The sequence below is a fragment of the Polypterus senegalus genome, chromosome 6 (genome assembly GCF_016835505.1).
Source record: "Polypterus senegalus isolate Bchr_013 chromosome 6, ASM1683550v1, whole genome shotgun sequence".
NCBI classification, from domain to species: Eukaryota; Metazoa; Chordata; class Cladistia; order Polypteriformes; family Polypteridae; genus Polypterus; species Polypterus senegalus.
Genome location: NC_053159.1, coordinates 8,107,075 through 8,134,027, shown reverse-complemented (window position 1 = coordinate 8,134,027; position 26,953 = coordinate 8,107,075). Strand labels below are relative to the sequence as shown.

At 40.5% G+C, this 26,953-nt stretch overlaps 1 protein-coding gene and 1 long non-coding RNA gene across 7 annotated transcripts in view; one reads left to right on the top strand and one right to left on the bottom strand.

Annotated features, from left to right (window-relative positions):
• The window catches only part of LOC120530767 (receptor tyrosine-protein kinase erbB-4-like), a 799,040-nt gene that overhangs the window by 345,060 nt on the left and 427,027 nt on the right, over window positions 1-26,953 (bottom strand). For all 6 annotated transcript variants that reach the window (XM_039755347.1, XM_039755351.1, XM_039755348.1 and 3 more), the window contains exon 3: window positions 609-795. In XM_039755347.1, the coding sequence (XP_039611281.1) occupies window positions 609-795 (187 nt within the window). The remainder of the gene's footprint in view (window positions 1-608; window positions 796-26,953) is intronic.
• On the top strand, window positions 13,041-26,395 carry LOC120530769. Its single transcript, XR_005634015.1, has 3 exons — window positions 13,041-13,109; window positions 13,213-13,331; window positions 25,341-26,395. It is a non-coding gene; the product is annotated as an uncharacterized LOC120530769 (long non-coding RNA).

Below are 26,953 nucleotides of genomic sequence, written 5' to 3'. Positions count from 1 at the left end.
GGAGCTGGGCAGCTTGTGGCAGAGCAACGGGCTCTGAGCAGGCTCCTGTCAATCATGGAGAATCCACTGCATCCACTGAACAGGATAATTTCCAGACAGAGGAGCAGCTTCCTGCTCCATTTACAGACTGAGGAGACCCCACACTATGCGACTATTCAATTCCACCCAGGGGGGTAAACGTTAACATTATACAAAGTTATTGTCCGTTTTACCTGCATATTTATCACTCTTTAATATTGTTCTTTATCAGTATGCTGCTGCTGGAGTATGTGAATTTCCCCCTGGGATTAATAAAGTATCTATCTATCTACATGACAATAATAACCCTAATAACTGTACCATTTATAAGCTTATGCTGGAGCATTTTTGAGATGATACAAAAGATATACCAGAATTCATCACACCTGAACAGTGACAGTAAAAAACAAAAACGGTGACAACCCCCCATGTTAATCTTTGTATCCATAATAGCATTGCTGATTAACGGCATCAGAGAGTGGTGACACATCACGTGGCACAGGCAAGTGAGAATTTCAGTGCACTCTCTACAGGTGACAATAATGACCTTAATAAAAAATACAGGATGACAGGAACGATAAAAGACTTACCTGTAAGATTCTTCAGCCCCAATTCTCGTAGCCCAAAGTTTCCTTCCTTCCGGTAGTTGAGGAAGATGGATAAAGAGTAGCGATCTTCGTAAAGTTTGGTCCCACGAATGATGCGCAAGTTCTCCAGGGGTAAGTATTCAAACTGGTTAAGAGCTACCAGAACATAGCCGGTCACTTCTCGAATGGACTGCAAAGACAAAACAAAAACAAAACAAAACAAAAATTAGTGGATTATATTTGGCAAATAACTAACCCGTTTATCTTTGGGAATGTGCAAGTCCCAAAAGTGCAAATGTGGAATAATGGCTAAGGCTTTGGACTTCAAGTCCTCATGCTGTAAGGTTAAATTCCACTACTGACACCACTGTGGGACCATCACTTCACCTAACTGTGCTCCAATTGGAAACACAAAAGAAAAGGAAATAATCATATTTCAAATGTTGTAAGTCACACCAAATAAACTAATAATAACATAAAAACAGAAGCAAAATCTACAAAATACAGAACATCAAAAGAAAGGCAAATTCTTACGAATGACAACTTGAGGGAAGCCACCTCATCAGCAGAATGTAAAAGTGACATCTTGGTTGTCCTGCCTCCTGGAGCCCCACCCACAGAACAAAAGAAAAATAAAACAACTTAAAAGACCCTGGACTCTCTCAGCATGCCCCCTAAGCCTTTACTAACATCTCTTCATCAGTGCTCCATCATTATTACCATACCTCTATGACCGACGGAGGGATCAGTACCCTCAAGAGTGCCTCTTAACTTTCATAAACGACCCCCCTCGGATAGCTGGCACTCTACGTGGCTGCATGTTGTTCAGCAGCCCTCAATTACTGGTTATCATTTCTCAGATAAGAAGAGTTTGGTAAGAGGAGGGCCAAACCGTCAAGCAGACATTTTAGGCACAACTGCTGCCTGTCAGTTGCTCACACTACAGCTGACTTGCCGTAACTCATCGGTTTTTTGAGCATTGCAGAAAATAAATAAATAAAACAGCGTGGTTAGAATGCACTTTCTTTTCATAGACGCACAGCCCCATCCATAAAACTTTTCATTTTCTATTACGGTTATTTCTCTTGGTGGAGGAAGTTGCAGGGGAGCAAGTCAAATCCATAGTGCAGAGCACTGGCACCAGTGGGCTACAGTGTCAGGCCAAAGAAGTTCCATTTATGCGGCAGAAGGTCTTCGAAAGAACAGAAGCTTAGTGAAAGTAAACAAGATACGGGCAATTTGTTTAAGGAGCAGGACCCATCTGAGGTGAAGATTGATGGCTCTTCAGGCTCGATGATCCCCTGCCGGCCGAGGCTCACTCGCAGCGCGGCTCTACCTTCTTACCGAATCGCAGGTGTGTCTCTCAGGCTCTTTATAATGCTGCATTAAGAGATAACACCAGCAGTGCAAGTCTAATAAAAGCAGGGGGGAAAAAAACTGCTTGTGGAAAAAAAGGAGGCATCTGACAGTCGAGCCATTTGGGCACTTAAGTCAGGGTGAATGGGATGCCAGGTTGCGTAGCAACACACAAAGTTTATTTTGCATCAGTGTGGATTGTGGGGGTTCAGTTTCTATTTAATTGAAAACGCTAAAATGATGCCTTTTATTAAATTTAAAATACAGTGGAGGATTACAATGGGTGGCACTGTAGTTGGCATTGCTGCAGAGACCTCAAATCAAATTGTGGCTAAAGCAACATCAGCAAGCTCCTGAGGTATAAAAGTGGATTTTTAACAATCACTCTAGCTCACGATATAGACATATTATTTTAATAGCGGGTGGTGCCGTGGTTAGGCACTATATAAATAAAATGACTGTGGATATGTATACAGTGTCACACACGTGCGAGTAGTAGGCAGCTAAAGGGCCCGGGTAATAATAATTGTTCCCCAGATCAGGGGGCGGCAGGGTGTGCTGACTGTCTCAGTTCCTTGCAGACTTTTCTCGGGAAATCCCCGCCTCTGATGACATCACTTCCACTTCTGGCACCCGATGATGACATCACTCCCGGCTCCGCTACCGATAATGGCGTGACTTCCTGTTTCGGTGCCTCCAATGACATCACTTCCTGTGCTGCCTAATAGAGACACCATCTTTACTGACATACCCTCAGTTCTGTTTTGGACTCGCATCTGTGAACATCACTGTTCTAATTTAAAGCCTATTTTGCAGCCTTGGAACAACATACGGGTGGCTGCCTCAAACCTTCATGATGTCTTTGATTCATTTGTGTGACAACAGCTATAGATATACGGTAGACATGGTTATAGATATAATATCCTCACACTCAGATAGATAGATAGATAGATAGATAGATAGATAGATAGATAGATAGATAGATAGATAGATAGATAGATAGATAGATAGATAGATAGATAGATAGATAGATAGATAGATAGATACTTTATTAATCCCAAGGGGAAATGTATTTAATTTAATGTAATTCAGGGTCACAGAGGACTTGAGCCTATCCCAGCAGCACTGAAATGTACTTTAAGAAGCAGCCCTAGACAATGGCATTACAGAAGGATTGGGTGCAAGGCAGGGAGGAACACTGGATGGGCTGCCATAATCCCCTCTCATTCACAAAGGAAATGCCAGGTGGATTAATCAGCTACTCTAAATGGAAGTTACTTGTTTGTGTGTGTGTGTGTGTATCCAGTCTGGGGTTGGTTCCTTAAATGATGATTAACAAAGTAATTTAAACAAGCACACATCCTGCTGTATAGCTGAAGAAAATTCCCTCCAAAGTCACTTAGAGGTCCAGATGGTTTTAGTAAAGTTTCTCCATTGTATGGTGATGTCACATAGCCAAAGATAAAAGACCAGCCCATGAGTGAGCTCATGGGCACAAAACACAATTACCACACCACCCTGCCCAGGAATAAATACCAGGGCTAGCAGTGTAAGTCTGCCATATGTCACAATGGGGTGTTACGGCTCATCTCCTGCACCGTAGATGGGACAGGTAAATGGACTCCAAGGCTCGAGCAGGATTACATCAGTGGAACTAGAAATATACATTTAATGTGAAACAAACAAAGAAAAGAACAAAAACACACGCTCAGTAAAGTGCACTTCAATAAAAAAAAACAGATAACGGGATTGTGCCAAAATACTGAACTGAAAAAGACTGCATTCATTATATTCTCAGTATGTTGCTAGAGATTTAAAGAGTTACCATAAAATATTAAAATGTTGAATGTGAGCATATGGCACAAGCTGCTCAAATCTACCCCAAAAGAAATGGTAAGTTTGTGAAACTGTGATATCTGTTACAGTATATGGTACCTCTAAAAGTACATCTACCTATTATATAGTGCCTTTCACATGTATCTGTCTATATATTTGTCCGTCTATTATAAAGTGCCTTTCACTATCTATCTATCGATCAATCATATAGTGCCTTTCACATTTATCTATCTGCCTGTCTATTATAAAGTGCCTTCACTATCTATCTATCATACAGTGCCTTTCTATCGATCTTTCATATAGTGCCTTTCAAATCTATCCATCTATTATAAAGTGCCTTTCATATCTATCTATCTATCGTCACGCATGCGTGCCTGAGGATCACCTTCATGGCTGCAATACTACTCCAGAACGAGAGGTGGTCCTGCCGCTGCTTTGTCTCTTCCCTCCACAGCTCCGAGAAGACGACCAATTAGGCCACATGACCTGTCTGCCCCCGTCACCCAGAGAAGGCTCAACCCCTTCCTTTCGGAGCCTTATAAGAATGGACATCCACAGAAGGAGCCGTCTCATTTGGACTCGAGTCTGCTACACGATGGAGCTCCCAACCTGACCTGCTCAGAGAGTATCAGTTATGATAGCCGAGTGAGGCTCTGAGATGGCCTTTAAGTGCCTGCTTTTATTCTTGTCGTACTGTGCACCTGTTTTTTGTTGCTTTGAATTAAATGGGGTCAACCATGTGGCATCCCAGTTGTTCCTCTGGACACCTACATCTTATCTCTGGAGATTACACTAGCTGTCTGATTGAACCCCAGCTTGGTGAGTCAGGTGACTCAGATCCACAACTTAATACATTTCATTGGTCCATCATTGAACCCACTTGATCAAGCTCAAGGACACAGGGCGTTGGTGACCCACCCTTCACAAGAGTTCATTTTATTCTTTATTTATTTTTGCTTCCAGTAAAACAACAGCACGGCTTACAGTAACCATCAGGTTTTGGTGGCCTGTCTGCCCGGAGAACATCCAGCAGTCAGAGCTGCACGTGCTCAGTTACTGCATGCTCTTCTCATGATGTTTATCTATGATATACATTTCATATTTCTTTTCTTCTTTCCAAGCGGCATGTCAGGTGCCCACAGAGCTGATCTGTCTTTTTCCGACAGCTACGCTTGAAAGCCAAATGGATCTTGCCTAAAAGGTTTTCTATGCTATTTTTCATTTCTTTTTATAAATAAATAAACAAACACAGGTCTCAACTGCAGGAAGCAATTGTATTTTCCCAGGGGCCTCCCTGTCAGGCACACTAGCAGGGTTACAACTGAAGAACGCAATTGGCGGCTGACAGCCCACCGCGCCGAAAGTAATATCGCCGGCCACAAGGGTTGAGAGGGCAGCTACTGTAGTAAAATATAAAATCATACATAGCGGAGATACACTTTTATTACCCTAGAATTAAAATACTGCATTCATCTTTCCAGTAATTGCTGATCGTCTTTAGTAAGCGTTTCTATAGCAGGCCACTTACACTTTTCCCAGTGGATGTCACAGTGCCACCTTGTGTAAGCTGCCTAACAGACTAACAGAGCGGATGGACTGCTTTACGGAGAATGAGATTCGTCCACATTTAACACTTGAAGTCATCAATTCATCAAGCATGTGAATTACCAAAGTCTTAAATAGCAGATTCAATACTTTAAATATAAATAACTGGCTATAAACAGTATTAAGTATGAGCTGTAATCATGGTAGTCCTCAGTGTTAACACTTGCAGTGCATCATCTATCAGAATGTATTTTGTAATGTATGTACTGTAGTAATAAAATGCATTGCATCTGTCATTCCAACAGATGGTGTATTTGCAGTATTAAATTAATACAAATGTTTGTAATGCACCATCTGTTGGAATGACATATGCAATGTATATGTTTCTGTTATATGACATTTGCTGTGGGACTTTTAAAAACAGTGTTAATGCTTGTGATGCACCTTCTGTTGGAATGACAGAGACATAGCAACAGGGCAGACACACAAATACAGACACTTGTGCTTTTAGTAAGGTGAACTAGCTGTGCTACTTTTCTAAGATGAACTGAAATCTAACTAATCAATGTAAGATTAACGTATTAACGATTACAGTGAACCATCTATCAGAATGTATTTTGTAATGCAGATTGTAATAAAATACATTGCCTTTGTCATTCCAACGGATGGTGCCTTACAAACACTTGCAGTAATACAATCCATTAATACAAATCTGTATATGTCTCTGCTATATACTTCTTGGTATGGAATTCTTAAAAGCAGTGCTAATGTTTCTGATGTACCATCTGTTGGAATGACAGAGACATAGCAACGGACACACAGATACACACTTACCCTTTTATTAAGGTGAACTAGCTGTGCTGCCCATCTATGACAAGTTCAAATTTAGGTAATCCACAAAAAGACCTCAGTGTTGACGTCTGCAGTGCACCATCTACTGGAATGTACACTCACTGGCTACTTTATTAGGTACACCTTGCTAGTACTGGGTTGGACCCCCATTAGCCTTCAGAACTGCTCTAATTCTTCATGCTGTTTATTCAACAAGGTGCTGGAAACATTCCTCTTGAGTTCTGGTCCGTATTGACATGACCGCATCACACAGTTGCTGCAGATTTGTTGTCTTGATGTGAATCTCACGTTCAACCACATCCCAAAGGGGCTCTACTGGATTGAGATCTGGTGACTGTGGAGGCCATTTGAGTCCAGTGAGCTTTGTGACGTGGCGTGTTATCCTGCTGAGAGTGGCCATCAGAAGATGTGTACACTATGGTCATAAAGAGATGGACACGGCCATTTAAAAAATGCCCAGTCGGTACTAAGGGGCCAAAGTGTAATAGAAAGAATCCCCCACACCATTACACCACCAGCCTGAACCGTTGATACAAGGCAGAAAGGATCCATGCTTTCACGTTGCTGACCTGACCATCCGAATGTCGCAGCAGAAATCGAAACTCCTCAGACCAGGCAACATTTTTCCAATTTTCTATTGTTGATTCTTTGTCAACAAGAAGCAAGTTTAGAAAATCAGGAAGGCATATTTCAGGGTCACAGAGCCTATCCCAATAGCATCAGGTGCAAGGCTGGAACTAATCCTGAATGGGGTGCCACACACCAACTTAAAAAGGAGGGTACTTTTTAACAGTACGGCATGGAGTCTGAGGGGCAGCAGTACTTCCTAAATGCTTACTTGTTAATTTCAGCTGACGGCTTCTAACAAGGAAACGTACAACATTTGAGGTATTATTGGTTTCATTTCTTTTGTTTAATCCAACTGGAGCACGGGCAGGTGAAGTGACTTGCTCATGGTCACTCACATGGTGCCAGTAGCAGGATTAGAACCCACATCTTCAGGGTTTAAAGTACAAAGTCCAAAGCCTTCACCACTAGGCCACACTGCCTCAGGACCCCCATTCATCTGAACCTCAACTGAAATCCAGCAAAAAACGGAAATGCAGAGAAGCACAGAGCTCAAACTCCATTTTCTGTCCTTGGCTGTTACCCAAGAGGCGTTTTTCTGTATGAAGAGCACGAGGAGCTAAATGATTTTATTGTAAAGACCTGATTAGCTGGGCTCATAATTAGATTATTAAAAACAAAGCAATAAATGAGTTTAATGGGTTGGATGGAAGAGCATTTACAACTGGAAATTCAAGTGTTCATTTATTTCATGTTTAATGTTTTATCTCAATAGAAAACAATAATTACACTTTCTTCCCCCCACAGAATATGATTTAAAATAAAATAAAAAAAGTGACAGTTAATTCCATGGTGACAACACTTAGCCTTCATCACTTCTCAATTCAGGCCCAACAAAGGATGAGCTTAATAGGCATTTGGATTCACCTGCTTATGTACTTTGAGTTTCAAACGGACTAAATATTCATCTTTACAAAAAGGGTGCAAGATAGAGGGGGGCCAACCCCATCCTGGAGGGCCACATGCACCGCAGTCCTTCATTCCAATGATTTCAGTGATCTGTGATTTTAAGTGTGTTCAAAATGTAATTAGTTAGCTGTGCTACCCCACTAAGATGGGTTGAAATCTAAGTAATCGATGAAGACGTCAGCGTTAACAGAGTGCCATCTTTTGGAATCCATTTGGTAATGAATGTAATAATAAAATGAATTGTATTTTTCATTCTAACAGATGGTGCATTATAAACATTAGCCTTGTTCATGTGGCACATAACAGAGACACGGCAACTGGACAGACACACAGATAATTAGACACATTTTCTTTTATTAAGATGTGTGAGACGTCTGTCCGTTACTCTCTGTTGCAGTGTTCAACACTAATGTTTGGAATTTATATTGTAATGCATGTAGTAATAAAAAAAAAATTGCATTTTATCATTCCAACAGATGGCACATTATAAACATTAGCACTGCATTTATGAATCCCATGCTAAATGGCATATAACAGAGACACACACATTGCACTTGTTATTCTAAAAGATAGCATGTCACAGGTTTGCATTACTACTAACATTTATGATGCACCATCTGTTGGAATGACAAATGCAATGCATATTATTACTATATGTATTACAAAATAAATTCCAATAGATAGTGCACTGCACACATTAATGCAGTACACGTGCAACAGAGAAAAATCATCTTATCCACCTTAATAAAAGGACAAGTGTCTGTGTATCTGTGTGTCTGTCCGGTTGCTAGGTCTCTTTTATATGCCATTTGGAATGGGATTTGTAAAAGCATTGCTAATGGTTGGCGTGAAAAAATATCTCTGGTCAATTTGGCTTTGGTGACGTGATGAAAGAGGAAGTGCAAGTGTGTGACGCACAAGGGGGAGCAACGGTGCATGAGCCACACCAAGAGAGTCACCTTCAATGATGGAACATTTAAGACCAGGCTCATAATGAAAGACGTAGGCTTTACAGGAGTGCTGGTTAAGAGACGTTTACACAATCAAATATATAAGAAATGTGCTGAGTGAGGGCACCTAGGGCAAGAGACACCAGATATTTTTTTATTATCTGTCTGTGACAGGTACCCTGGCTAGTTTTTGATCATTTATTTTCCATTGTTCCATTCATTTCTATTGATGCATTCTGTATTTTTAACTGTGGCTAGTAAGAACGCAGTGTTGGTCACTTTTATTTTCAGATCATTTCCTTTTCTTTATTTTTGCTGCCCCTGTGGGGATTGCTAGCGTGTAGTATAATCATGCCAGCTTGGAGCAGTACAGTGGTGCCAGTCTGTCTATCACTAGTCACACTCACCTTCACACCCACTCTCACATTTTCTATACGGCCATGTTAGCGTCACCAGTTAACTTAGCCTACATGTCCTCAGGATGGCAGACACAGGGAGAACATACATATTCCAGACAGGCAATGCTGAGGCCCACTGGATGACCACTCTGCGACCATACTGCCTGCCATTACAGCCCCCATTTCACTAAATTCACAAAAGCAGACATGGCTTCTTCCAATGCTTCATCTTCCCTCCTGTCAACCTGAAACAACATGAGTGGCGGGAGCCCAAGTTTCTTAGCAAGGTCATATTAATGTTACTGAGGTTTCCGTTACATGAATATGTTTTGAGGGGTAAAACTAACCCAAAACTGAGGAGGTGTTTGAAGAAGCGGTAGACGGGAGCAGAGCAGAGGAGCATCTGGACACGTGAATGCACTGCAGATGCTTCACCACCTCTGCTTTGGGTGTCAGCAGGCGATTTTACTGGAGTGGGCGATGGCGACTAAGAGTGTCTCATTTACATGGAAATGGAGAGAACCCCCGGATCGAGAGGTTTTAATGTCTTTTAATCTGTGCCCATCATCTCCTTTGATGTGCCTTAACAAATAATGCAAGCTGTAGGGATGGACTAAAGACAACACATCAAAATGTTTCGTTAAAAGAGGCCATTTAAATTTGAGGCATCAGTGGAATAAGTGTCTGCGTACAATCGAAAAAAAATGCTCAGCATACCTAAATAACAAACACAGCGTTCAGAAAGTATTGAGACCCTTTCACTTTTTGCACACTTTATTGTGTTGTGGATTTACGTTTAAATGGATACATTTGCCTTTTCTGCCCATCGTCAATCTAAGCTCAATAACCCAAGACGTCTTTTCAGGAAGGTTTGCAAATGTATAAAACCTCAAAACCTTACACCAACGGGCAGAGTGGTGGCTCTGAGGCTGGGGATCTGCGCCGGCAATTGGAAGGTTGCCAGTTTGAATCTCACAAATGCCAGAAGTGACTCCGCTCCGGTGGGCCCTTGAGTGAGATCCTTAACCTGCAATTGATTCACCCTGAGTATGACGTTAACCTGCATCCATTCTGCAAGCGGGTCCTCTAACTTACAGGGAAAACTTGGAGGTTGGTGGCAGGATTGGCACTCCAGCCACTGTCAAAAAACCTCACAGTCTTCAGTGTGGTGCTGAGGTGTCACCCGCTGCACTTGGGTCCCAATCCAGGTGGCTCGTTGTGTGGTGGGTGCCCTCAGCGCATGCTCCCATACCCCATTACGCCAACTAACATTAACTAAGCAACTGGTTAAGCAATTCATGTATTTATTAACCAATCAATCAATGAATTCTTTTTAACATGGTAACTTTCACAGTAAGCTCTATCTTCAGAAGCCTTAAAAAGTAAAGAAGAGTACAACAAAGAGCAGCATAAACTGGCAGAGTGCAGCAACAAAATATCAACTACGGCAGAAACAAAAGAGCAGCACGGGCACAATGGGACGAGAATAATCAAGTCAAGGGACAAGGACCGTGCCACAGCCATCATAGGCATGACACGGCTAGACTGACATATCCATCCATTATCCAACCCGCTATAGCCTAACTACAGGGTCACGGGGATCTGCTGGAGCCAATCCCAGCCAACACAGGGCGCAAGGCAGGAAACAAACCCCGGGCAGGGTAGACCGACACAATTCAAATCAATTTGGGAGTTTTACGCTGAACAATAAAATGTTAAGTTCAACTGAGACTGCTCAGTGGATGGCAGACTTATAGATTTGGATTATCTTATCCAAACCACAAAAATAATAATAATAATAATAATAATAAAACATTCTCTAGTGGGCTGATGATCCCAGCAGAACACTTCACATTAGGGCTGAAAATGACCTTTCTTCAATTCATCATTTAAATTAAGTAATTCATTCATCTTACATAACAACATACACCTCTCTAATTTTTCAGCTTCATGCATTCATATTTCATAGCTACTTTCCTTTCTTATTTTTTCCTTAGATGTCTGTGCTGGTGACGTTCAAGGTAGCCAGAATTAATTCATGTATTCATACAAGCAGAATAGGCAGTGTGAGCCAATGACCTCAGCAGGACACTTATTGACATTAGTTGATTTCATTCATTTGTCTTATGTGATGATTTTCATTCCTCTTGATTGACTTTTTCAGTTGATATTCATTCATTCATTCACCTTACCTAATGACATGCATCACTCTAATTTTCCAGCTTTTCCACTCAATGGTCATGATATCTGGGAAGCATTTATTCATGTGTTTGTTCTTCACAGTTCCTTACCTTTCTTATGTTTTCATAGCTGTCTGGGCTGGTGAAGTACATGATAGCCAGAATGAATTCATTTACTCATACAAACAGAAAATGAACAAAGTATTTTCAGAGCAGGAAGTCCGCGCCAATGAACTCAGCAGGACACTTGGCACTTAAAATGGCCAAAATGCATTATTTGGTTTCATTCATTTGTCTTATGTAATGACTTTCATTCCTCTTATTTGACTATTTCAGCTGATATTCATTCATTCATTCACCATTGCATCACTCTAATTTTACAACTTTTCCATTCAATGGTCATAGGAACTGGGAAGCTCTCATTCATTCATTCACTCACTCTTCACAGTTCCTTACCTTTCTTGTGTTTTCATACAGTAGCTGTCTGTGCTGGTGAAGTTTATGGTAGATGGCATTTATTCCTTAATTATCTTGCATAATGACTTGCATTTCACTAATTTATTTGACTATCCCCATTAATATTCATCCATCCATTATCCAACCTGCCATATCCTAACTACAGGGTCACGGGGGTCTGCTGGAGCCAATCCCAGCCAGCACAGGGCGCAAGGCAGGAAACAAACCCCTGGCAGGGCTCCAGCCCACCACAGGGCACACACACACACACCCCAAGCACACACTAGGGACAATTTAGGATGGCCAATGCACCTAACCAGCATGTCTCTGGACTGTGGGAGGAAACCCACGCAGACATGCAGAGAACATACAAACTCCACGCAGGGAGGACCCGAGAAGCGAACCCGGGTGTCCTAAATGCAAGGCAGCAGCGCTACACACGGCTCCACCGTGCCGTCCCCATTAATATTCATTCATTCATATTCCATAGTTGCTTGTCTTTCTTATTTTTTCTGTAACTGTGTGCAGGTGAAATCAGGGCAGCTGGAATGGATTCATTCAGATATCTTAAATAATGAGTCTCATTACTCCATTTTTCAGCTCTTCTATTTATTGTTCATGTTTACTCATGTATTTATAATCCACAGTTGCTTGCCTCTCTAACGTCTCCACACAGTCTGTGAAGTTCAAGGTAGCTAGAATTTACACATTCATTTTTCTTACATAATGACTTACATTCCCTAATTTATTTTCATCTTTTCCTATTAATGTCCCTTCATATTCCACTACTGCTGGTCTTTATGTTTCCCACAGCTGTGCACTTGTGAATTCAAGGTTGCTAGAATGCACTCATTCGTTCACCTAACATGATGACTTGTATTTGTGACATTTTTTGATGATTGCTTTGAATGCTCATGGTTTGTAAGAATTCAGTCAGCCATTCATTAATTCATTCCTTCATATTCCATAGGTGTCTGCCTTTCTTGTGTTTTCCGTCGCTATCGGTGTCAGTGCAGTTCCTCAGTTCTTCAGCCAGCTGATCCATCCATTCACTCGCTCATCATCAAGTCGCACGCCTCTCGTGTTCAGCTCTCTGCTCTGGTGAAGGCCACGGTTAGCATTCATACATTCATTCATTCAACGACTCATCCCTTTTCTGTATCAGCTTTCGCTGTTTCCATGGAGCTGCTCGGGCACAGGATGTAAAAATAACTCGAGTGCCCGAATAAAGTCGACTAATAAAAGCACAAAGGAATGAGTCCGCTCAACATGCGGCAGCCCTGCAAGTAAACATCTCCGTTCAGTTTTATTTGTTGAAGACGCACTGAAATGGGCACGCTGATATTTTCTCATTACAGCCAACTGTTATTTTCTTCCTCTGCTGGAGACGCAAATGTAACGTTACCTTTTGTAACATGTGCAGATGTGTAGAAATGTAAATTGCTACATCTTTTTAGAAAATGGAACAGCACTAATGCCAGGCATTCATTCCCTTTAGGTAATAAAAGAAGGCAAGGCAGTCCAGAGGAGCTCATTCTCCAAAGTTTCACACGCCGCAGGTCTGCCGTGCCCCTCTCTGCCAAGTCTGCAGAAACTGAGGGGCACTTTATCCTCAGGGTAAGTTGTTTAATTTTACAAGTATTGTAAAGCACAGAGAACAATATCAGAAATGGTGCTCCAGTTGATTTGATGCTTTTTGCTTAATTTTTAAATTTAGATGAGAGAAATAACTTTTTAAAAAGCAACTATGCTGCCATCAGTGTTTAAAACAGCTCAACTCTTTACAACTTGGAAAGCGTAAACACAGTACAAAAAAGGAGGTGACAACCATTAGGCTGAACTCCGCAGCTCGTGCCTTCTTCCCGATAAAAGTAAAGTAATAAAATACACCATCCAGAACCAGGCTGAAACACACAGCATAATTCACGGGCACCTGGCAGGGCACCATAAAGGAGCTTCTGGGCAATTGTTCTGCTGCATTCGATATCAGAGGTGACAGTGGGCACAGATAAAGCAAACTGGGAAGAGTGACGACATACTGGCTTGAGTAGCTGCATCACAGCATCACAGTGCCACCCTCAAATGAGACTCGGAGTGGACCCTTCGTCTGCCATCCCAGCCCTCATCTCAGCTTGTGAGGTTGGCCTTGCGATGCTACAAGTGAATGTGTCTGTGTGGCATCAGGTGGGATGTCACGTCACATGCATGAGGGTCACGATGGAGCTGTGTGAACAGGGTGGCGTTATTATAAAACGTAGCGGATTTGGACTTGAATCTTGGGGCCGTGGCTTTCAAACCATGCACCTGTGAGACCCTGAGCAAGTCACGTCACCCACCTGTGCAGCAGCTGGCAAAACAACCAAAATGAAACAAACTGTATGTCAAATGTTGTAAATTGGCAAGGACTAACACATCAGTAAAATAATAAGTAATAATAATATTATGAAGTCACTTGAGTCGCTTACTCCTGAACATGCCATAAGCATTTGTCCATAAGTAAAAGAATCCTGCTGCGGATCAATTTTCTATATATGTATATAGTATTTGTTAGCAATTTATATTCTGTGTGTTTGTATATACAGTACAGTGCACATACAGTCTGATGGACATTTTAATACTCGCTGCATACATAAAAGGATAATTATCTGTGTGTGCATCCAATATGTCTCAGTTATTCCAACAAATAAGATGCTTTGCATTTATCATCCCAAAAAATGTGAATCACAGACATTAACAATTCCTTTACAAATCCCATACCAAAATGTATATAACAGAGACATACACAGTGCATTTGTCACCCAACAGATGGTACACCACAAATATTAACACTACCTTTATGAATCTCACCTCAGATGGCATGTAATAGAGACATATGCATTACATTTGTCATTCTAACAGATGGCACAACAGAAACATTTGTAATAATCCTTTTTATTACTACAAATGCTTGTGATGTGCCATTTGTTAGAATGACAAATGCAATGCATTTTATTACCTCATGAATTACAAAATACATTCTGATAGATGGTCTACTGCAAATGTTAACACTGAAGTCAACATTGATTATTTAGATTTTAACCCATTTTAGATAGCACAGCTAGTATATAAGACAGACAGACAGACAGACAGACAGACAGACAGACAGACAGACAGACAGACAGACAGATAGATAGATAGATAGATAGATAGATAGATAGATAGATAGATAGATAGAAAGATAGATAGATAGATAGATAGATAGATAGATAGATAGATAGATAGATAGATAGATAGATAGATAGATTCACTCACTCTTGGTCCACAGGTATATTCCTACATGGTGAAAACTCTGCCGTGAGATTTATTTATAGTTACAGCAAATCCTAAAACTATTGCAAACTGTCATCTATGCACAATGAATGGTAATCTACTTGCTAAGTATCGCCAATGTCTAAATTATTACGAGGAAGGAATACGACTTCTCCTGCATAATCAACAGTTATGATTTTTCCAGCAATTGAATGTTTAAGAAGTTTTAGAATTTGTAAAATTTTGCTTTATTTGTCGAATGCTAACACACAACTGAACTACTACTGTTCTTAGCGGAGTGGAAGTATATAAAGTGATTTGTTTGACATGTACATTAAATTGGTTATATTGACAGTAGAGTATCATTGTTGTGTTGTGCTATAGAAGACAAAAAGATATATAGATGAGTGGTATATGATGTACGGTTTTGAAGAAAACGTCACAGGAAAACATTGCATGATTTTACTAATCTTTATATATATATATATATATATATATATATATATATATATATATATATATATATATATATACACACACACACACACACACATATAGTTACACTGTATATACAGTGCATCTAATTGCACATATAATCTTTTCTAAATACATGTTCAAGGCAAACGACAAGGCAATAAAAGTTTCACGTAAACTGTTGGTGTATCATTGTGACTGAGCTCCAATAAATCAGACAGCCTGAGGAGGCCACAGAGCTCTGTATTGTTCCACTTATCTCCACTTTGGGAAAGGATATTAAAATAAAAAAAAAGAAAAGAAAAGCAACTCTGGCCCTGGAAGGATTAAGTGTGTGTTAAACTTGCAAGGACCCTGCAAATGATCCTGTGGTAGTTAATAAATTCATTTAGGACTATACAATCGTACAAGCACTGACACTTAAGCAGGAGGGCTTAGTGCTCCATCAGCAGTTAAATGTCCATTAAACTCTTCAGGAGGTGAGGCCCTTCTTGTTTAGGGTTACAGTTTTAAGAGCACTCAATTTTGTCACAGAAACACTCAACATTTTCAGCTTTTTATATGACAAAAAAAATCACCAGCTTTCTAATAAAAATAAAATGATATGCCTGTTTTATGAGGCTCCTTTTTCCATTTCCGATCTGGCGCTTACCCCCAAAACATATGGATGCCAGACTCTCACCGAGTCTCCCACATCTTGGGGATGTGTGAGGGTACAGGAAACACCAGAAAAAATGATGCTGACTCATAGAGAACTCACAGACCAATGCACCAATGTGCTGCCCCGATGTTTAACTTCAAACGTCATCACAGACTTTTTAAAAGTTTATACTTCTTCGCTGCTGCCTCGCAGTAAGGGGGTCAGGGTTTGCATCCCAAGTCCTCCCTGTGTGGAGTTTGCATGTGCTCCCCATGTCTGTGTAGGTTTCCTCCATTTTCCTCCCACAGTGTCCACAGACATGCAGGTTAGGTGAACTGGCAATTCTTAATTGGCCCTGATGTGCGTTTGGTGTGTGGGTGCCTGTGCCCTGCGATGGACTGACATCCTGTCCATGGTTTCTTCTTCGCCTTGCACCATATGCCATCTAGGATAGGCTCCAGCAGACCCCTGCGGCCCTGTTCAAGTTAAAGTGGGTTTGGAAATGACTGACTGACTGACTTTGAGGCCAATTGTCATTGCCATAGCTACACACAGAATCCTGTGCACACATTTGGGAACAATATGTGGGGGGGATCTGGTTAAAAAGATTAAGTTCAAAATGTTGAATGTTTGATGAGTTGTGGCATCAGCGATCCACTAGACTCTTTCTTGAGGCTGGCCACTTTGGTCAGAAAACAAATAAAGTACAAATTAGGCCCCAAATGCTTAAGAAACCCACCACCTTGCTTTCTTTTGACTGAAATGCTGTCATCCATCTTGATTTTCAACACAGCGATGCGACAAAGGGCACATGTGCATTGGTTGAGCTGATTCAGGCGTCTGAACACATTTGAGTGACTTCTGTCTGCATTAGACTGAGTACAACATATGGAAAAAGTCTGCTTCAGATTCCATGCGTCTGTTTTTACTGTTAACGCATCTTTACAAAAACTCATGCATCACATGAGTGAAGAAATCAGAACTGAGCCGCTGAGTCAAAGAGATGCCACCATTTAAACCGTTTGTCCTTTGCCCGGATCAGTTGGCCATACTGCCTTTCAGAGCAGACTGCTGACCTCCCACACCTCCATTCAAGGCTGGATGGTACGTCACATTCAAGCAAAAGATTGGCCAACTCATAAGAAATGGTGGCTTGTCAGCAAGGAGACAGGACCCTGGATGCCCAACAGAATATCAATGATCCATTTGATTGTGAAGGCAAGGGGAGATTAAGAAAAATGGCTCAGAAATATTGAAGAATACGTCCAGGTGTGGGATGGAAACAAGAAAAAAAGGTGAAAACTAGAAAAGAATTAAACGAGAATTAAGAATAAAAAGTAACAGATGACATCTGGTTGTTCCTCAAGGCAAATTCAAGGAGTGAATTTTCACTTCCCTGCCAGGCTGCAAAACCTCCTTCATCCACAATGAAGAACATCAGCAAAGGACATCCTCATTAACTTGGGATGTGTAATGGATGCTGCACTAAACAGTCCAGGAGCTTAACAAGGCCCACCCTGTCAACTCCACTCCATTCAAAAAACTTTGAGAGCCCTCAGTCTGTCCCCAGTTAGGCACAGCGGCTTGTCTGCATTAGGAGGAGTGCAGCCACTAGCTTGTACTTCCATTTTCTTTACTGAATAAATATATATATATATATATATATATATATATATATATATATATAAATATATATATATATATATATAAATATATATATATATGTGTGTGTGTGTGTGCAGAGAGCATATATATGCACTCAATGAACAAATTATTAGGACCAACTGTACACCTACTTATAGATGCAATGATCTAAACAGTCAACCAGGTGACAACAGTAAAATACTTAGAGTCTTGCAGATGCAGGTCAGCAACTTCACTTCATGTCCACATCAAACACAGGAATGGTGAAACTGTGACCTCAGTGATTTTGACTGTGGTATGATTGTTGGTCTCAGACAGACAGGCAGGCTGCTTGGAGTATTCCTGGAGCTGCTAATCTCCTGGGACTTTACACAACAGTCTCTACAGTCCGTTCAGAATCGTGAGAAAAGTATCCAGTGAGCAGCGGTTCTGTGGACAGAAACACCTTGTCGATGAGAGATATCACAGGAGAATGGCCAGGAAGATTCGAATTGACAGAAACGCTGCAGCAACCTCAGATAACCCCTTAGTACAACTGTTGGTGAGCAGAAAAGCATCTCAGAATGTACGAGACGTTGAACCCTGAGGTGGATGGGCTACAACAGCAAGAACAGAAAACTGAGGCTGCAATGGACACAGGCTCACCAAAGCTGGGCAGTTGAAGACTGGAAAAATGTAGTCTGGTCTGATGAATCTCCATTTACACTGAGGCACACAGATGGTAGATGCCAGAGGAATGAATCAATGAACCTTTCAACCTGCCTTGGGTCAGCACTCCAGACTTGTGATTGTGGTGTAATGGTGCTGAGATGTTTTCTCAGCACACTTTGGGCCTGTTAATACCAATTAATCATCACTTGAATGCAACGGTGGCCTACTTGAGCATCGACGCCCACCATGTCCATCTCTTCATGGCCACAATTGATCCCTCTTCTGATGCTAAATTCCAGCATGAGAATGTGGCGTGTCACAAAGCAAAAGTCATCTCAGGTGGACTTCATTAGGATGACAAGTAGTTCAGTGGTCTTCAGTGACATTCCCAGTCACTGGATCTGAATTCAGTAGAACACCTTTGGCATGTGGTAGGTGGGCAGACTGGCAGCGAGAATGTGCAACTGACAAAACTGCGGAGATTGCATGATATAATCATGTCAGCATGGACCACAATCTCAAAGGAATGTGTCCAGTATCTTCATGCCATCAAAGAACTGAGGCTGTTTGGAGAACACAAGGAGGTCCTTCTCAGCATTAGTGTAGTGTCCGAACTATTTGCTTAGTCAGTGTGAACAGGTATATTTATTTATATCTATCTTTATTTAAAATCTCATAATTTTTATTTTATATGTATGTATATATATATATAAAAATAAAAGTCAATGTATGTGTGTGTGTATGTATGTTCCAGCAGTCCTTGAGTGATTTTCATGAAACTTGGTACACATTTCTCATTGGTCGACTAAAAATACTGTAGGGTGAAATCAACCCTAGGGTGGGGGGTGATCTTGTGGTCTTGTACGCATGTTATCATTCAGTTGACACTTGGAATGACCACCAGGGGGTGAACTGGAGGTGACTGCCAGCATTCTTTATGTTTGAGTGCCACCGTACCCGCCTATTGCTTTTGAAATTACAGTAAATAGAGTTGGCCGCTTTCAAGTGTCAACTGGATGACAACATACATACAAGACCACAAGTCAAGCACATTAGTGAGTCTTCATTGCTTGTTAATTTATTTTTAAAGTTGTTTTTTTTTTTTATAATACCAGGGGGCTTCACTCGCCAACCCCCGTGTTTGTTTTTCTAGATACACACTTGTAAGATTTTTTTCTTTGAATTGTTGCTATTTCATTAGTTTCACTTTTATTTCAGAACTTCTATATGTGCTGAGACCCTGGATCTGTGTGTGCACAAAGCCTTAGTTCACACAACTGAGTGTTTTGCTGCCCGTGGTCTTATTTGATATTGATTGTAAGTAGGGCGTGCCTTGCAAGAATCTCATGTTCTACGTCATCACAAGACGGTCCTGGGTCAATCTCTTGGCACAAAGTCTCATGTTTAAGGTCCCCGCGAGACGCTCTGTGGCCATTCACTTTCGTCTTGCGGGTCTTTTAAGTGTCTTCTGTGATCTTAACGTGAAGAACACATCTTGTATCCCTAGTGTTACTCTCCAGGATTTTTTTTTTTATAATAGATATTTTTCTCAAACAATTAAATGAAAACCACTTTATTTTCCTTCCAGGCTACACTGGGTATTTCAGCTAGTATATATATATATATATACACACATACATACATACTGTATATATCTTATGCAGTAAATACACATACTGTATATATCATATATATATATATATATATCATACTGTATATGTATGTGTATATATATATATATATATATATAGATATATATATATATAGATAGATAGATAGATAGATAGATAGATAGATAGATAGATAGATAGATATATATACATACTGTACACAGTAACATATATATATATATATATTCCTTCCACAGCACCATGAAGGTGCTCAGTGAGGGCACCTGATTCCACTGCTTCTGCTTTTCCAGCTATATATTGTGGGGTCAACAGAAAGGACAAGGCATGGACAGAGCTCCTGTGATATTAAGAAAAGTTTTTGTTTTGTTTAAATTCTTACCTTAGTGCCATTGGGCATTTATATTTTTCATTAAGACTCAAAGAAGTAAACAGGGATGAGTGAGTTGGTGCCCCAACATTTCCTTGTCTGGGACTTGTAATGTGTACATGCATAGATATACATATTTATAGATATAGATTATACACTCACCTAAAGGATTATTAGGAACACCCGTTCAATTTCTCATTAATGCAATTATCTAATCAACCAATCACATGGCAGTTTCTTCAATGCATTTAGGGGTGTGGTCCTGGTCAAGACAATCTCCTGAACTCCAAACTGAATGTCAGAATGGCAAAGAAAGGTGATTTAAGCAATTTGGAGCGTGGCATGGTTGTTGGTGCCAGACGGGCCGGTCTGAGTATTTCACAATCTGCTCAGTTACTGGGATTTTCACGCACAACCATTTCTAGGGTTTACAAAGAATGGTGTGAAAAGGGAAAAACATCCAGTATGCAGCAGTCCTGTGGGCGAGAATGCCTTGTTGATGCTAGAGGTCAGTGGAGAATGAATGGGCCGACTGATTGAAGCTGATAGAAGAGCAACTTTGACTGAAATAACCACTCGTTACAACCGAGGTATGCAGCAAAGCATTTGTGAAGCCACAACACGCACAACCTTGAGGCAGATGGGCTACAACAGTAGAAGACCCCACCGGGTACCACTCATCTCCACTACAAATAGGAAAAAGAGGCTACAATTTGCACGAGCTCACCAAAATTGGACAGTTGAAGACTGGAAAAATGTTGCCTGGTTTGATGAGTCTCGATTTCTGTTGAGACATTTAAATGGTAGAGTCAGAATTTGGCGTAAACAGAATGAGAACATGGATCCATCATGCCTTGTTACCACTGTGCAGGCTGGTGGTGGTGGTGTAATGGTGTGGGGATGTTTTCTTGGCACACTTTAGGCCCCTTAGTGCCAATTGGGCATCGTTTAAATGCCACGGGCTACCTGAGCATTGTTTCTGACCATGTCCATCCCTTCATGACCACCATGTACCCATCCTCTGATGGCTACTTCCAGCAGGATAATGCACCATGTCACAAAGCTCGAATCATTTCAAATTGGTTTCTTGAACATGACAATGAGTTCACTGTACTAAAATGGCCCCCACAGTCACCAGATCTCAACCCAATAGAGCATCTTTGGGATGTGGTGGAACGGGAGCTTCGTGCCCTGGATGTGCATCCCACAAATCTCCATCAACTGCAAGATGCTATCCTATCAATATGGGCCAACATTTTTAACGAATGCTTTCAGCACCTTGTTGAATCAATGCCACGTAGAATTAAGGCAGTTCTGAAGGCGAAAGGGGGTCAAACATCGTATTAGTATGGTGGTCCTAATAATCCTTTAGGTGAGTGTATATATTTATATATACATATAGTTAATGTATTTATTATATTAGACAAATATTGTATCTCTCCCCCTTGTTGAAATATGTGACAAATGACAGGAAACAGACACTGAGAAAAAATGACAAAACTAAAGACAAAGTACCAGAGGCAGAAGCAGATGTTCACGTGGGAACGTGTGATCTCAAAACTACGAGGGTCCATTTATATCAGTGCTTGTTTTTAATGATCCAAGCAGTCCAATACGTCCCAAGTTAGGAAGAATTCCACCTGGGAACTCGGAAGCCGAGGATGTAACAGCACACACAGCCTGTCTGTGGAGAGCTGATCAGCCACATGTCCTTTAAGTGCATTGCTAATGACAGAATCCTGAGGGCGATGGCGCTGATGAAAGTGAACTTTTCAAGTCAAAGTTAAAAGCTTTTATGAGTCAGAGACCTCGACATCACGGCAAGCTGAAAAGCATTTGTACTGCACGGTGCTTTCTGCCAACTGCACCAGACATACAAATACTGTACAGTGTGAGCTTTTTCGACGTCTCAAAATTCAGGGTACACACAAAGAGTTGTGGGAATCTGAAACTAAAACTGCAGAGTCACGCAGTCAAAGCCAAAAGAAAGATCTGAATGAGATGTTGGGGCAACTTAGCGATTAGCTAAACAAATTAGCCACAAACGAACTGAACAGCCTGCTCTTGTCTGTCAGAATCCTTATGTTCTTATTAATCATTCATTCCTTCAAACTCCTTTAATATGGAATAGTAGTCAACTTTGGAAATAATAAAGTCCAAGTCCAGTCTGTCAAACTGATTCATTCCTTCATTTATTCTTTCAAATTCACTAATTACAGTAAAACAAACCTTTTGGAAAAAAATAACATCTAACCCATTAAACTTGTGCACTCATTCAAACCAAATTTATTCCAAAACTGGAATTTCTTAACCCACTTATCACAATTCACCTAATATCTAGATAATCACAATACAATATATATTTTATTGCAATTAATAGCTTATAAGAGGAAAATATGCTGAACTAGAATAGAATATTCATTCATTCATTTTCAAACTCAATTATATCAAAATAGCAGGCACCTTTTTGGAAATAAGTCCAGCAAGTAAACGTTTGCTAATCTGGTTCATTTATTCATTAATCATTCATTTTTCAAACCCACTTATCACAAAATAAAACAGTAGTTTTTGCAAAGAAAAAAAAGGTGCACTGAGCACCTGTTAAGAAGAGGCAAGACCAAAAACAGAAAAACTCATTTCTCCTGCATTATCTTATAACATTCACCAATCTGTCAACTGTCTTGATGTCACCTGAGTGACTTCAGAAGGCTACACCGGTTTCATAAAAAATGACCAACACAGTAGACACACTGGTGACAGTTCTGTTCGTGTTCCTAGAGCACCAGTAAAGCCGGACCATGGCTGGACTTTCTAGGGGTCACATTCCACATACAGTGAGAACTCAGCCAGGCAGTTAGAACTGGCACAACTTTACAGGCAGGTGAGAAGACACCAGTCACCTGATTCACTTGTCCACTGTCACATGTGCACTGGGAGAGCTCATCTGCCTCGAGTCCGACAGACGGACGAAGCCTTTAATTAAATGTGCTCTCCGTCTTGGCTGAGCCTTCACTGCTTTGCTTCACTCCACAGCCTACTGCTTACTTATTGATTATGTTGAGCGTAATGAGATGGAGCACAATAGCTATCGACTTTGTGTTCAATTAATTAAGAACAATACTTGTGTTTTCTATTTTCTTTTCCAATCGGTATAGTTAAATCCAAAGTCTCAATTAATTCCTGTCCTTCTAACAGAAATCGCACAGTAGTTCAGTATCCCTAAACATAACGTACTGTAACATGAGGTATACGGGCAAATGGTGCCTTTAAACATCCATAAATAGGAAATCTTAATCTCTATGATGAGATCTCCTGCTGAACTATAATCTATCTATGTCCTATATAGTGGCTTGCACATATATCTGTCTACAGTGTGTATTTTTCTTTTATATATATCTATTGTACCCATCTGTTATTTACTGCCTATAATATACAGTGGATTCAGAAAGTATTTAGATCCTATCACTTTCTGTACACTTTATTGTGTCGTACATTTAATTTGAAGTGGATAAATTTACCTTTTTTACCCATCAATCTACAATAACCCCTAATGACAGAGTGAAAACACGTTTTCAGAAAGTTTTCCAAATTTATTAAAAAAAAAAAGCTGAAATTTCTCATTCATTTCAGTATGTACTGTATCTGTATATTTATATATCTAGTGTACAACTTATTTATCCATTTTCTCCACTTTCTATTGTCCTAAAAGCTGCAATGGCAGTGTAACCATCCAATACCTCCCACGTCAATCATAGACATTTATCTGTCTAACTATCTATTATATAGTGCCTTTCACATCTTATCTATTTTATTCTGTCTTTCATTTCTATTCTGGGCTGATGAAGTGTCACTGACCCCAGGCGCAGGTTATTCAGGACGTCTTTATGAAGAGATGGCCGGGCTGATTAAGTCCCCATTGGAAGGTTTGACGCATGTCTCTCCTCATAAGACGTCAATCAAATCCTCTTTCAGTTGCGTTTTTTTTTTTTTTTTTCTAAGACTACACTGATCAATCTATTCCCCTCCTCCCACTTTTTCTCTGCCTTTAAACTCCTTAGCTGGCTGTCAACAGAAAGTCCACATTTCTCTTTGCTAACACGGCTAATTACTAGGAAAGTTTGGCCTGTCATGAAGAGACCTTTAGCCGTAGTGAAGAGGGATTCCTGGCCCTTGCTGACCCCACCGTCAGCTATCTAAACAAGTTGTGACAGCAGGAATCTGAGGTGTATCTCTACTCATTAGCTGAGTAATTATTGCTTAAAAACAGGCAATTAAACAAATATCACTTTGTCAGAGGGGTGTCACAATGTTTAGATGAAAAGCTGTTCGATTTACCATCAGACAAGTCTGGCATTGGACTAAGATAACTTCAAATCATTCAAAGGATAAAAACACATAAAAAACAATGTGGTGTACTGTTAAGGTCAAATCACATGGTGTTAAAAATAAACATAAAATATAAATTTTGTTTTGCACATAACATTTAGTCCCCATTAACAGTCCTGCTTAAGCACAAAGGATGTGGTGCTGTCATTTCTGAACGCCAACAGTGTCGTTAATGTAAAATACTTTGATATTTGTGTGGCAGTCCCATGTGTTCAAAATCCACCTGCTCTTTTGGGGGACTTGAAAGTGAGCTGACAAACAATTTGTTACGTTGTTAACTTCCATCTGCTGAGAAGACTTTTAACGATCAAAGTAGGAACAAACCAAACGGAAAAGTAAATGCCACCTAAAGCAATTTTCTGTAAAATCATGGCGGAGGGGAGACTTGGGAGCTGACCTTCAATGGAATGGACGAGGAGAACCTTTGATGGACTGTCATACTCCGTAAATGGTGTCATATGCATGGGCTCTGTGATGGTAACTACCTGAGCCAGACCAGGGGTTGGCGCTGTGTCCTAATGCCTTCTCTCTTCTTCACTCTGCAGAACGGAAGATTGATGACCATTCCGCTACTGACGACACTTCCACTATCCTCCCTCCTAGACTCTCCCCTTCCTACCTGGAGCCCATATGACAAGAAGTTCAGCCATTTTGAGGCACTTCAATTCTGGGCTCCCGTCTTGTTGTGTGTTTTTCATTGTTGTTCTCTTTCAGTTGTACGGGGTCACCAAGGTGTTTCGTATCCTCTTGACAATGGCTTCATATCAAATGAGATGTTTAAAGCAGGTGTGTCAGACTCAGAACACGGAAGGCCACGGTGGACGTAGGTTGTCATTTCAGACACTTTTCTCCTTTAATCAACAATCCCTAAGAATCACTAATGCTAATGGAACAGACTGTGTGGGTCTTGATATTAGTTGACTTACATTTTAATAGTTTCATTTTTTTTTTATCAACATCCAAGCAATAATGAGATGTAAAGCCAGACAAAAGATGACGAGCTAGCATTTACACCTGTGTTTTAGATACAATATCCATTGTAACATTTGAAGGCATATGAGAAAAAAGACAAGGACTGTGACTGCAAAATGAACACAATGAAGAGCCATAGAATTAATAATAATAATAAAAAAAAATGCTAAACAGGAGACATGACAATGGTGGCCACTCCGGGTTGTGTGAGACCCTCTAGTCAACTCTTGGCTCGCTTTGGCACTTCTTCATTGTTGAGCTCAACAGCTTAGATGGAAAAAAAGGTATCGACTGATGTCCTGCTGTGAGTAACTGCAGTTCAGAATTATGAAACGTAACATTTTTGAAAGACGTATCTGATGGTGAGTTAAAAATCTCTGTTGAAATGTTGAGGTAAAATTGTTGTTCAAGTTCTTAAGTTAAAATCTTGACTTACAAACCAGAGTGCACATTAAGATCTCAAGATGCCGGTCTGCTCATGATTCCAAGGATTAATAAAATAACAGTGGGAGGTTGAGCTTTAAGTTACAGGGGGTCCCTAAACTTTGGACTAGTCTGACTGTTACTATAAGAGTTTATCAGTTTAGCACACCCTGACTAGAGCTGCTGATTAACTGTACAGACTGCATCTCTGTTGTTAGTCATTAGCACTAAAACATAAGTAACGTGATAGTTATAATTTGTTACTAACCCTCACCTATTCTGTTTCTCTTCTCGGTACTAAAATGTGGCACTTGGTGCCACAGCCCACCTGCCAAGTTGTTGTGCCTGCCTAAGGTAAAGTCATCTCTGATGGATGATCTCAGGGATCATCAGGTAGATGGGTCCTTTCATCAGATTGGATGGCTCAGCTGTGAAATGGCCAATAGGGGGAGGCAGCTTGATGGCTGAGGTCTCCAGGACTCTAAAACAAATCCAAATCGTATTATGGGATATCATCTACTGTTGAATTCTGCTCCATGCTTGTAATATTTTTATTTTTATACTGTATTGAGGATTACTTGTGTTCTCTTTTGTGTATTGTATTAAATCCCATTCTTTTTTAACACCCACTGCACGCCCAACCTACCTCAAAAGGGGTCTCTCTTTGAACTGCCTTTTCCAAGATTTCTTCATTTTTTTCCCTACAAGGGTTTTTTGGGAGATTTTCCTTGTCTTCTTAGAGGGTAAAGGCTGATTGGACAGT